The sequence below is a fragment of the Oratosquilla oratoria genome, chromosome 6, assembly GCF_046742065.1.
Source record: "Oratosquilla oratoria isolate Oo_2021 chromosome 6, ASM4674206v1, whole genome shotgun sequence".
NCBI classification, from domain to species: Eukaryota; Metazoa; Arthropoda; class Malacostraca; order Stomatopoda; family Squillidae; genus Oratosquilla; species Oratosquilla oratoria.
The window spans coordinates 64,418,095-64,432,449 of NC_134782.1; the positions used below are offsets into that span (position 1 = coordinate 64,418,095).

The 14,355-nt window shown below is 37.4% G+C and overlaps 1 protein-coding gene across 1 annotated transcript; it reads left to right on the forward strand.

Moving 5' to 3' along the window:
• The first annotated feature begins 1,457 nt into the window (after positions 1–1,457).
• LOC143026043 (uncharacterized) lies at positions 1,458–14,098 on the forward strand. The gene is made up of 2 exons (XM_076186034.1): positions 1,458–1,577; positions 13,565–14,098. Exons 1-2 carry the CDS (start codon positions 1,458–1,460, stop codon positions 14,096–14,098), a joined length of 654 nt encoding a protein of 217 aa, XP_076042149.1.
• The last annotated feature ends 257 nt before the right edge of the window (positions 14,099–14,355 follow it).

Consider the following 14,355-nt stretch of genomic DNA (forward strand, 5'->3'; position numbering starts at 1 on the left):
AAACTGGATACACCAAATTTATGTGCTTTCTTTGCAAGTGGGACAGTAGGGCCAGATCAGAACATTATATACACTCAGAATGGCCATCTCGGGAATCTATGACGCTTGGATGCCATAATGTAATTCATGAGCCACTAGTTAAGAAGGAGAAAATCATTTTGCCACCACTGCATATAAAACTAGGCCTAATGAAGCAATTTACCTAAGCACTGCAACATAACAAGCCATGTTTCCAGTATCTCAAAGGGATCTTCCCTAAAATTAGTGATGCCAAGATTAAAGAGGGTATATTTGTAGGCCCTCAGATTCGCAAGCTTATAAATGATGAGGACTTTGAGGCGACAATGGATGAACCTGAGCTAGCGGCCTGGCATGCATTCAAAGATGTATGCAAAGGGCTTCTGGGAAAGCACCAAGAGTCCCAGCGAGAGCGTAAAGTGGAGAGGCTAATCAAATGCTATCAAGATCTCGGATGCAATATGTCACTGAAGATACACTTTCTTCATTCTCATCTGTCCTTCTTCCCAGAGAATGCAGCAGATGTGAGTGATGAACATGGAGAGAGGTTCCATCAAGATATAGCGTCAATGGAAAACAGGTACAAGGGAAAATGGAGCCCTGCAAGGTCGTTTGGTCTGGGTGCCTGGACGTTTGGTCCGTTGTTTCGGGCGTTTGATTTATCGTGGATTTTCTTCGCTTTGTCTTTTGTTTTATTGATTAGGCCTCCTGGGTATCTCAAGTTTTTTGAATGCGTCTTTAATGTATGTTAATTCGTCTTCAAGGAACTCTTTGCTGCATATACGATAGGCTTTGAGGAAGAAACCTATCAGGATCCCATTTTTAACTCTTTTACTGTGGGCTGAGAAAAAGTGAATAAAATCATCTCTGTTGGTGGGTTTCCTGTATACCAAAAATATTAAATGATTATGGCCTCTTTGTATTAATGTGTCTAGAAAGGGCAGTTTGTATTCTTTCTCTTGTTCAACTGTGAACTGGATGTCCGTATGAATTGTGTCAAGTCTTCTTATCTTGCTTTCAATATTGGTTTCTTTCTGCACAATTACAAGTATATCATCTACGTACCTAAGCCAAGTAGTACCTCTACCCATGATGGTATACAAGAGAATACAAGACTGGTGCATGCAGCAAACTACAAGACTGAGGCAAGATAAATTTACGGGTACACCAATCTACAGTGTACGCTACGATAACCACTCGTATGCTGAATCCAAGGGACAACACTAGGAACGAGGGGTCTACAACACTGCGAGCAAATACTACTAGTGGAATAAGGCAACCTTCAAGGCGATCATCTACAAGACGATCTTCAAGGCAGTGAGCGACGAGGCTGATGAACGACGAGGCTGACGAACGTCGAGGCTGACGAGGGACGTCGAGGTTGACGTACGCAAGGAAGACTACGTGAAGACAGTCAAGTCAAATCAACTACTGAAGATATGGATAACACAGTACTTAGGCATGAGGTTCATACCTCCAATATTAATATTCCCAAATTTACCCGGGATGAAAACACTTTAGGAGTTAATAAGTTCATTAATCAAATAGACACCACAATTGTGAGCAAAAATATAACAGATGAAAAAAGAAAAATAGACATTTTAAAGGAAAATATAAATCCTGAGAAAGGTAGAGCTAGGTTTGTCATAATTTTCCAGCAAATGGAAGATATCAACCAATATGAAGCCTATAGGAAAGCATTCATTCAACATTTTATGTCAAAATGTGATCAGGATCCTATCAGGTCTTTGGTTAGAATGATCAAAGAAGTTAAAACAAGTGAATCAAACACAGAATACGTACCTAGATTAGATAGATGGTCAAAAGACATGAATTCTATCTTGAAAGATTCAGATCGGATAGAAAGATCTAGTGACGAAATGAAAGTTTCTCAGGTAACAAAATTGATCACATTTGGATTGTTGACGTAATGGTTTAACAGCAGAAAAGCTGTATAAAGATCTCAAGTCATATATGAATTTAGGGGAGGTAGATTACCTAATGCAAGGGTACAGTGAGACCAGAATCATAAATCCATATGTGATGACAGTGGGACAACAAAGGTACTCTAAAGGAGAGTTTTAGAAAACAGAATTAGGACATAGACAGAAAGTTAGAAGTCCATCCAGGGATACTAGAATTCTATGTTTTAATTGTTATACATGGGGACACAAAGCATTTGTAGAAATTGCAAATATGAAGGTCATGATGAGTATCAGTGTAGAAACCCACCATTCTGTATGTATCGCCAAAGAATAGCCCATAAAACCCATGAATGTAGAATTTTCGTATGCGTCAGGAAACAAGAGGAAATCCCCAGACACAGAATAAACCAGTATTCTAGAAATCCCATATATATACAAATAGACAGTATTGTGTTAAGTAGAGGAGTGATAGAAGTGTGAAAGAAAACTCCAACATCAGAGATAGTCATAAACTGACAATTACAATTGGAAGGACTTCTGTAGGACCTCTCATTGCTGGTAGAGCGTTCAATAAGCCTATTCAAATATTTATTGATGCAGGATCTGTAGTTAATGGAGTGAAAATCTTGGGACCAATCCATTACTCATTGCAAGGAGTAACTGGAAATCAGTTAAAAACATAAGGTAATGTTGAACTAGAAGTTATCTTATATACAAATGAACATTTGCACATTTCAGTGATAGTTGTAGAAGAATCTGTTTTTCCAGGAGATTTATTGATAGGATTTGCAACTATGAGAAAAGAGAACATGGTGATATGTCCTGCAGACTTAGGGATCTTAGTGAAATCACAGTTAATCCCATTTTTAAATCAACCAGACTTAAGACCAGTGACAAGAATCAATGAATCCCTAGACATAGATAAGAAAGATAAAAAAAAATTATTTTAGATAACGAGGCCGAGCAGTCCAGACCAACAGAAAGTAAAGCCTCATATAGTGAACCCAACTAAGATGTTCAAGAAATCCCAGAAATTACTAATTCATCAACTACAAATGAAGCCTTACAAATTGTGGATGGTGGCATAATAAAGTCAACATTATTACACTCCAGAGCAATGAACAGGGTTGAAATGAAGTTGAAAGGAATCACTGTAGACTCTGAAATTTTAACCCTCCCAGAATCAATTAGATTAAAAGGTTTGAAATTGGACTCAGGGATTTATAAGTCAAATAAGAACATAGTAAAATCATTAATTATTAATACTTTAAATAAATATATAGTTTTAAGGAAAGGTACACAAATAGGATGTTTTCAGGTGTGTACCAAACCCATCAATATTTTAAATGAGAGTAATGAGTAGGTGGAATTACCAATTTCATCAATCTATTCAGTTCAAGAAGAAATAGAATTAAGAAATACAAAAATCAATTAGAACCTACTAATTGCCCTGAGTTGAATGAAAGTTTAGTTGCTTTGTTTGTGAAGCACAATAAAGCAATTGCTTTGCCGGGGGACGCCTTAGGCAAAACAACTGTTTTAAAGCATCAGATTAAATTAAAACCAGGAACACAGCCTATTTACATACCCGCCCACAGAGTTCCTCACTCTAAATTAGCAATAGTAAATAAACTGATCACTGAAATGTTATGGCAGGATATTATTGAACATAGTAAAAGTGAAAGGAGCTTTCCTTTGATTTTAGTGCCAAAATCACAAGGTACAATTGCCCAGTTATTGATTATAGGGAATTGAATAAGCACACCATTCGTGACAGGTTACTATTACCAGTAATAGGTGCCATTTTAAGAAGTTTGGGAACTGAGAATATATATTTATCACTATAGATATCAAATCTGATTTTTTTTTTTTTTTTTTTTTTTTTGGGCAAATAGAGTTGCATGAAGACTCAAGAGAGTTCACAGCATTTTCTACTCCAACGGGACTTTATGCGTTCAAGCGAATGCCATTTGGGTTATGTAACAGTCCATTAACTTACATGAGATTAATGAATACAATTCTAGATGGGTTGTTAGGAAACACGGCCAGTGTATTCCTAGATGACATTTTAATAGTTTCCCAGACAGCGGTTGAGCACTTTAAGAAATTACATTTGATATTCTCATGACTACTTGAAGCAGGATTGAAAGTAGAACTTGAAAAATGTAAGTTCTTGCAAGACAGTATTATTTATTTGGGACATAAGATAGACAAACATGGACTTATTACAGTGAATTCAAAAGTTGAAGCAGTCAAAAAAATTCCAGTTCCAACCAATGTAGACAATGTTAGGAGCTTTTTGGGATTGACAGGATATTATAGAAAATTTACTCAACGATATGCTGACATTGATAACACTGGGGAACACTCATTTTGTTGTATTTAAAAAAAGACTTTTCTATAGTCAACTTGAGTGTGCTGATTTCAAATCTGAAGTCGGGTTTTGTCTGCAAGCTACAGATTTTATGCAATTTGACATTTTTATTTATTTTTTAAATTTTCGTTATTATAGGAAATTGCAATATCAGCCACAATTCTTTTGTTCACTTGAATCTTAAAACAGTATGAAAGCCATTTCTGTACATTTATTAAGGCAAAAGAAACAGAACATTAACAGAACATCTATCCCAAAGTTAGATTAGCATCCTTCAGAACATCACCACAGCTGATGGAAGCTTATCAATTTCTTTGTGTATTTTTTTCAGGCAGGAATTTGCGTTTGTAACTTTTGCGTTTGTACATTTCATCTGGGCAATTTCGTTTAATGCTCCAGCAGTAGTCAGCCATCATACTTTTGTCCCAGCGCCCTTGGTAGCGTTCTTCCATGATCTTTAGGTCTTGGTGGAATCGTTCTCCTTGTTCGTCACTCACAGCCCCCAGGTTGTCAGGGAACTGATCAAGGTGGCTGTTCAAAAAATGAAGCTTGATGCTCATGTTGCACCCGAGATCACGAAAAGCGAGGAGCATTCTGTTCACAAGTTCACTGTAGTTCTCCGCCTTATTGTTTCCAAGGAAGTTCTGAACGACTGCCACAAAGGATAACCATGCTGCCCTTTCTAAAGCGGTCATCTTAGCAACAAACTGATCATCACGAATTAGGGTTCGAATCTGTGGGCCATCAAACACGCCTGCTTTGATCTTCTCAAATGATAACCCTGGTAAAGCTGTGATGATGTGTTGGAAACATTCACCTTCGGTTTCCAGTGCCTTGACAAATTGTTTCATCAAACCTAATTTGATGTGAAGAGGAGGAAAGATGATCTTATCTCTGTTTACAATTGGGTCTTGTATGATATTTGGCATGCCTGCTTCAAGGGTGTCACGAATAGGCCAGTCCTTCTGGACCCAATGTCTGTCTCGTGCTCGGCTGTCCCACATACAGAGGAAACATGGAAACTTGGTTGTCCAAGAAGAAAGTTGACCATCTTTAAGTCTACACAAATTATCCAATTGTGCTCATGATACTTTAATAAGTCCATGACCATTCTCATATCATCATAGTCTTCCCGCAAATGCACTGAGTGACCGACAGGTACTGCTCCATAAACATTGCCATTATGTAAAAGAACACACTTTAGACTGCGTTTTGAACTGTCTAAAAAGAGTCTCCATTCAGCAGGACTATAGTAAGGTACACCCAGTTCTTTGAGAAGCCCTGGGATGTCATGGCAGTAAACAAACTGTCTGTCTTTTGAAAAGAAGGTCACAAAAAGCTGGTCACGCTTTCTGAAATATGATACTTTAACAGAGTGATCAACAAGATTTCTGCCTTGTAATCTTGATGCCAAAAGCTCTGCTGCTTTCTTTGAAAGATCTAAATCCCGCACTAAATCATTCAGTTCAGCCTGGGGAAGAGGCTTAGGGACGGGGAAATGTTCAGTGTCTGAAGAACAGTCCTCCGATTGTGAACACTTTTCTGACAATTCACTGTCACAACTGTCTTGCTGGCTTGTATCATGTCCAATGTCTTTATCATCCAATGAAGGCAAGCCTTTGAAAACTGGAACAGGTACTTCTTCAGAGTGCGGAACAGGCCGAATAGCTGAGGGAATGTTCGGATACGTAATCTTATGTCGGTTTTTCTTCCCAACACCCGTTGTGTTTACCATGCAGAAATAACAGTCAGTTACATGGTTGGTGGGTTCGCGCCAAATCATTGGAACTCCAAAAGGCAGACCTTTGCGTTTTCCTTTGGTCCAGTCTCGAAGCATTTTCTCACAATTGTGGCACACAACATGAGGAGCCCATTGCTTGTCTTGATCACCAAGATGAACTTCAAAATATGCCTTGTAGGCACGCTTGACGAACGAGGATATGTTACGTCTCTGACGATTGAGTGTGTAGCATCCACATATGTAGCAGAAGGCATCAGGCTTGTTTCTGCAATGATGTCTCATTCTGGAAGCCATGTTTGAACTGAAACAAAAGAAGAATGATCAAAATATTAAAAGCTATCTATATATATGAACGTTAAAATGCTTATACATGGTTTACGCAAGTTCACATATGTACAATTTCATTAACCTCAAATTGCATACAAAGTAGAGCTTGTAGACAAAAACTAATTTCAGATTTGAAATCAGCGCCTAAAACTCTTTCAAAATCCGTTAAAATATCCAATGCAACTCAAAGTTACTGAAAAAGTGTTCCCCTGTGTAATTCATTAAGTTCTTTGTTGAGGAAGGACTGGACTCAAAGTTCATGTGGGGACCTGCACAACAGGATGCTTTTGATAAGTTAAAAGATAAACTCATAAGTTCTCCAATTTTAATAATTCCAGACTATGATAAAGAATTCATTCTTTGTACTGATGCATCTGACATAGGATTAGGAGGAATACTTATTCAAGAGAGAAATGGAACTTTGAAACCAATAGCTTACACTTCAAAACTTTGTAATAATGCAAAAAGAAACTATTCTATAACATAAAGAGAAACATTAGCAGTGATATATTCATTAGAAAGTTTTAGAGATATGATACTGGGATATCCAATAAAGAGTATGGACTGATCATACAGCTATTCAGAACTTATTTGCATAAGAATCTTGGGGCAGACTCGCTAGATGGTTTGCGATACTTCAGTGCTATGAAGTTGAAATTTAATATATTCCAGGTAAAAAGAATGTTGCGGCAGATGCACTTTCTAGAAATATTAGCCAACCAATGACAGGGTTGATTGATTTTGTATGTAGTATGCAAGAGTTAGTAACTTTAGATGAGGAAATACTAATAAGAGAACAGAGAGATGACAAGACATGTGATTCAGTAGTCAAGTACTTGATGAACCCAAGAGGAAATCCTCCAAAACTACCAAGGGGGAATATGATAGGGGAATTTAATTTGACTAATGGACTTTTGTATAGAAAAACAGTTGTAAGCGGGAAATAAATTTCTAGAGGTCCAGTAAATCAGCTGGTAATACCACAAATTCTTGTAAAAGAGATATTGAAGTTACTTCATGATATCGATTGTAGCTGACATCCAGGAAAGGATAATACTTATAGACAAGCACAATTTAGATATTTTTGGCCAGGTATGAAGAAAGATATATATAATTATATTGAAAATTGTTTGAAACGTGTTAAGGTGAAAGAAAATACACTAAAACCTACTCCTATACTTACCTATCCCATTCCACAGAAACCTTGGGAAAGAGTTCACATAGATGCATTGGAGTTACCTATGTCTGAGAATAGATATAAATATGTATTTGTTGCCAATGATTATTTTTTCAAGATTTTGTATTTTACAACCCATTCCAAATAAGAAAGCTGAAACTATTGCTTCATTAATCTATGATCAGATAATCTGTAATTTCACTACACCTAAGATCTTAGATTCAGAAAATGAAACTGAATTCAATAACAAAAGCTTGGAAAAATTATGTAGTTTATTTAGAATAAAGAAAGTAAACATTCTAGTGATTCATCCACAAAGTAATGGAGTTGTAGAGAGGTTAAATAAGAAAATTATTACATGTCTTAGAAGTATGATAAGTCCTCATAGTATAACTTGGGATACTTGGATTCCTTGTGTTAAATGTACTCTGAACAACCAAATTAATATAGCAACAGGTGAAACACCTCATTTTATTATTTTTGGGGAAGACAAAACTCTTCCATATGAAATCTTGACTGGAGAGCAGAAACCTGTGTATAATATAGATGATTATATCTCAAATAGAATAAATATTTTCCAAAGTATTCACCAAAGAGTTAGGGAACATATGCAGGAGTATTCACAAGAGATGAAAAAGCAACAACACAAAATAGCACATAAACTAGAATTGAAAATAGGAGATTTAGTCATGGTCAAACTACATTCACCAAGGTACTCAGGTCCATATAGGGTAATTGATTCTGCAGGTGGAAATAAATATAACCTCATACATTTAGAAAACAAGGAAGAATTGATAGGCCATTTAGATGATATGAAGAAAGTTAGGTTGCAGATCTATGAAGATGATTGTTGTGATACCCTATGTATCAATTTTAATGAACCAGAAGAGTATAGAGAATATTATGATAATATTCTTTGTGAATTTAATATTAATCTTGATGCATTTTGCAGATAATATTCATTTGACCATTTGTATGGACTTGGGATGGGAGACCTAAACAACTGGAACTTCGTGTCAGGCAGAGACATGAAGACCTTGGATCTGCTGTGGTCAGACTTGGAACCTCAAGGACCTTTCACATAAGTATTGATATGTGATATTTATGAAGCACTAAGACTGTCTTTGAAAAATGAATTAAGTGTGTCGAAAAACCAATTGAAATGCAAGAAGAGATAATAATTTTCTAAAGTAATGAGTTTTGCAAATATGTTTGCAAATTATTTCATATTGCAAATTAATTTTGGGATATGCTTTATTTCTAAGCATGTATGTTATTTACCATTATTCTGCCTGAATTATTATTGTGCATTTTGGAGGGTTGCTTATTTGTTTTACTGATGCCATTTTACCAGTTTATGCAAAGGTAGACTAGCTTCTTATGTATATAATGATTTCCAAGTTCATACTAGCAAGTCCTTTTAAGTGGGTAGTAGATATCGTTGGTCAGGACGACCAAGGGTAGCTGCCGAGCCCTGTAAGAAGCCGGTAGATAGAGGTAGACATTTAGGTAGGTCGAGGGGTAGGTGAAACGATTTGTAAATTTTACCCAGTTGTTATGATACAATGGCTGAGTGGAGGTTACAGAGAGTTGCATATTCTAGCTTACCGTCTTGTGTTTGTAAATATAGATCAGGATATCGAGAGGTGCTGATGTTGTGAATGTAAACACAGAGCTCGTTCTGCTGCGAAAAACTGCTTGCATAAACAATATTGCTTGAGACAGTATAACAGTCTTTCTGATTGGTGAATAAGGTGGAGGAGGAGAACAATTATTGGTGCATGGAGTGTACCACTGAATGTGAGTAAGCACTGTCCAACCAGATCCAAGTCTTGGACATTAAACAACATGAAGAAAATAAAGATCTATGCTTACAACGGAAGAAGTCTCTCAGAAGATCACAGTCTGGAGGGTTTAATGGAAGAACTAGACGACATCAAGTGGGACATCGTAGGACTGAACGAAGTCCGAAGAGCGGAAGAAAAGCTGATGCAATTACAAGATGGTCATCACTTATTCTACTATAGAGGTAAAGACAAAGAAAGATCTAGTGGAGTACGATTTTTGATAAACCGAGAGGTTGTTGGTAACGTAGTCAAATTCAGTAGTTTATCGGACAGGGTAGCTTGGATTGTGATTAGGCTGTGCAAAAGATACTCTGAAAATAGTTCAAGTTTATACACCAACTTCACAAAGTTCAGACGATGATATTGAGTCGTTCTATGATGATATAAGTAAGGTAATGGATCAAGAAAAAAGTAAGTACACGTTGGTAATAGGCGACTTTAATGCTAAAGTGGGGAAGAAGATGGGAAATGAGACGTGCATTGGGAAGTTTGGAGTAGCTGAAAGAAATGAGAGAGGCGAGATCTTAGTAAATTTTGCAGAGAACTACAGCATCAGGATAATGAACACTTTCTTTCAAAACCGTGTAGGTCGTGAATGGACGTAGAGAAGTCCAAATGGAACAACAAAGAACGAAGTAGGCTTCATATTAGGAAATGAGAGCAAAAGCGTTAGCAATGTTACGGTGATAAATAAAGTCAACATAATGGTAGGTTGCACAGCTAAGTTTAATTTCAGAGCCGAGAGAAATAAACTAATTTTAAAAAGAAAATAAGCCTTGCAAAGGTTAAGGATAATAATAAGAAATTTCAGTTAGAAATTAAAGATAGATTCGAAGCTCTAAGAATTAAGGAGGATAGCGTGTATGATATTAATTTGAATTTAGTGAATATCATTAGGGAATCGACAGAGAAAGTAGGAAGTACAAAAAACATTAGAGAGAACAAATACTCCAAAACTACAAATGACCTGATTAAAAGAAGAAGGACCATGCAGATCAAAAACAGGAGAGACGAAATAGAAAGAGAAGAACTAAACAAGCTTATCAACAACAGGCAGAGATTAGAGAAAAGAAAGAGAAACATGGATGAAATAGAGGAAACTATTCGGAAAGGTAAAAGTATTAAAGTGACCGAGCGCAGACATGCTTTAGGAAGACAGCAAATGATATGTTTGAAAGATTGAAATGAAGAAATAATTAAGTGTAGAGACAAAATGGTAAAAAGAGTAGAAGAGTTTTACCAAGAGCTTTACTCGTCGAAGACCGTAGTTGAGTCGGTAAATTCATGTGCAGACGTTAGTAGTGTACCAGAGATTACAAAGGAAGAAGTAGAATTTGCTCTAAAAACTATGAAACGAGGAAAAGCACCTGAGGAAAATGGTATATCAATAGATATGTTGAAAGGTGCAGGTAAATTAGTTCATAATAATTAGCTGATTTGTACACCCAGTGCTTACGTCAAGAAAGCGTCCCTGATGCGTAGTGCAATCCTATAGTGATTTTGCTTCACAAAAAAGGAGACCAGAAGGACCTTAGTAACTATCGACCGATTAGCTTGCTATCAAACGTATATAAGGTATTCTCCTAGATCATTACAAATAGACTAAGTAAAGCTCTAGATGGAAGCCAACTGAGAGAACAGGCAGGATTTAGGAGCGAATATTCGACTCCAGACCATTTGCAGGCGATAAATCAACTAATCGAGAAAACGACAGAATACAATATACCTCTGTGTTTAGCTTTTGTAGATTACGAGAACGCCTTTGACTCGGTAGAACAAATAACAATACTAAACTCGCTACGCAAACAGGGTACAAACGAACAAATCGTAAGGGTTTTAGAAAATATTTATGCGAATGATACCGCTATAATTCGACTACATAAAAATTCAGAAAAGATCAAGATCGAGAAAGGAGTACGACAAGGCGATACAATTTCACCCAAACTATTTACAGTTTGCTTGGAAGATATTTTCAGAAGGTTGAGTTGGGAAAAGAAAGGTTTGAATATTAATGGCGAATACTTGAACCACCTAAGGTGTGCGGATGACATTATTCTTATTTCAGAAAGAGCAGAAAACTTGCAAGATATGATGAGCGATCTAAACAAAGAAAGTTTCAAATTAGGTTTAAAAATGAATAAAAATAAAACCAAAGTAATCTTCAACACGAAAGTTCAAAGTAAAGAGATTGTAATTGATGGTGAGAGTCTTGAGGAAGTTGAAGAGTATAATTATATAGGTCAGATGGTGAAGATGACGAAAGATCATGATAATGAAATAAAAAGACGGATTAAAATTGGTTGGAAAGTTTTTGGTAAGTATAATAAAATCATGAGAGGTTCTTTGCTTTTATATTTGAAACGTAAAGATTACAATCAATGCATTCTACCAGCAATAATCTACGGGTGTGAGACCTGGAAGCTGACGAGAGCGATGGAAACAAAGTTAAGGCCTGGACAGAAGAGAATGGAGAGATCCATGATGGGAATAATACTGAAAGACCGAAAGAGAGCAAGTTGGGTGAGTGAGCAAACTAGAGTGAAAGATATTGTGGAGGCAGTAAAAGAGAGGAAGTGGAATTGGGCAGGTAAGTTAGTGCGAACGACTGATGAACGATGGAGCAAGTGTGTGACTGAGTGGACGCCGCGAGAAAAGATGCGTGGAAGAGGGAGACCAGACAGAAGGTGGAGAGATGAGATCGAGAAGTTTGCAGGGGTGACGTGGAAGAAGATGGCACGGTCGTGTGATTCACGGAATGCTATGAAAGAGGCCTTTGTTCAGCAGTGGACTCAGGATAGCTGATTTGATTGATTGATTGATTGATTTATTGATTTATTGATCGATATATTTTCTTGACATTAGTCTAGTCATTTCTGTCATTGATGCCACAACGCCATGCTACACACTACACAATGACGACACCAAGCCAATAGAAAAACAAATGTTGTTTGGCTCACCTGAAAGTTTTTGGAATGTAAAAGCGTGGCCTTTTTAACTGGACATCACCAGAGTGTGGTAAGATGGACAGCGATTACTCAACGTCCTCTGCTACAGCGAGATGGAATGCCCGAAAACATTCTCTCAAGCCCGTTTTAAACAAGCGTAATCCTGCTCCTCCTCCCCTCCTTCTTCATCGCGCTTCAAATCCTCCTGACACTTTCCCAGACCCTCTTCCTCTTCTTACTCTTCCTCCTCCCCGTACTCCGCTCCCATTATCTCCTCTCCTTCCTCCTCCTCCTGTTCCTCCTATTTCTTTTTACTATTCTTTCTCTGCATTTTTTTCATCTTTCTTCTTTTCCTCTCTTCTTCCTCTTATTCATTCTCTTCTTCCTCCTTCCCTTGTTCTTCCTCCACTTCCTCCCCCCTTTCGAACGTCGATGTCCTCTCCTTTACCTCCTCTTCCCTCTTTGAATTTTTCCTTCCCCCCTTTCTCTATTCTTTGCCCCCACTCTCTCTTTCTCTCTCTCTCTCTCTCACTCACTTTTCTCCTCCTCCTCTTTCTCGTTCTTTTTCTTCCTTTTACTCCGGTTCTCTCCTCTCTATCTCTGTGCTTTCCTTCTCTCACACCTCGTCCTCGCCCTCTCCCTCTCCCTCCCACTCCCGTTATAGACCCATGCCGATGTGACTGAAGAGAACATAACAGTAACATCATCCCTGCTCCCCTCCCCACAAGTGCTTGACTGTTGACAGGGTTGCACACTCTGATAAATGAATATAACCTCCGTTCAACTTACTTCCTCGTCCCACTCCTCCTCCTCGCCCTTCCCCCCACCTTGCTAGAATAGTTTTCTGATTGCCCCCACTCTCTCTTTCTCCCTCTGGTATATATATATATATACATATATATATATATATACATACATATGTAAATATATATATATATATATACATATATATATATATGTATATATGTATATATATATACATATACATATATATATGTATATATATGTATATATGTATATATATACAGTATATATATATATATGTATATATATGTATAATATGTATATATATATATATATATATATATATATATATATATATATATATATATATATATATATACACACAAACAAAGATGACTATATTCACTTTTTCAGTGCCCATGACGATGGGACGAAATCAGTGGTGGACATTGGGTTTCTTCTTCAGAGCATTCCAAATGAGGAATATCTAGCAGAGGACCTGAAGTACATCACCACATCGTTCAAAAATCACCAATACTCAAAGGGACTGCCCGGGTCATCACTCCGAAAAGCCACCAACATCAAAAGTAGGCAAACAAGTGCGGAAAAGTCAGACCGACGATACCTTGTGGTCCAAGATTCGGACATTTCCCGCACACTGGGTAAAACACTTAGAACCTCAGGTTTAGTAGTCGTCAACGATATGGGAAAGAAAATAGGACACTTGGTCACAAAGAACACACAACCACACAGTGACTTCAGCTTCGTTTGCAAAATTTCCTGGAACGGATGCGACAACGCATATTTTGGACATACACACAGAGGACTGACAAAAAGACTCAGAGAACATAAAGCGGACATAAAGCACCACCGTCAGACAAACGCCCTCGTGAACCACGTAGACATGGAAGGACATTTACCAGATTGGGAGAAAAACACCATTTTGGCCCAAAGACTACACAAAAAACAACGGAAATTTTTAATACCTACACATAGCTAATTATAACAACACAAACAAAAGGACAGGAGACTTACATTGGGTAGAAGTCACAGCCGCTTATATCCTTAATGATTGACGACACCAAGCCAATAAAAAAAACGCGTAATATTTGTTTGACTCACCTGAGTGTGGTAGAAGGGAAAGCGATTAGTCCACGTCCTCTGCTGTAGCGTGATGGAATGCCCGAAAACATTCTCTCAAGCCCGTTTATAAAGAAGCATACGCCTGCTCCTCCTCCCCTCCTTCTTCATCGCGCT

Bases quoted from the DNA above. Each gene is read 5' to 3' on its own strand.
- LOC143026043 (XM_076186034.1), top strand. From the start codon at position 1,458: ATGGATAACACAGTACTTAGGCATGAGGTTCATACCTCCAATATTAAT. The intron at 1,578-13,564 runs GTGAGCAAAAAT...TTTCTTCTTCAG, and splicing joins ATCAAATAGACACCACAATT to AGCATTCCAAATGAGGAATA.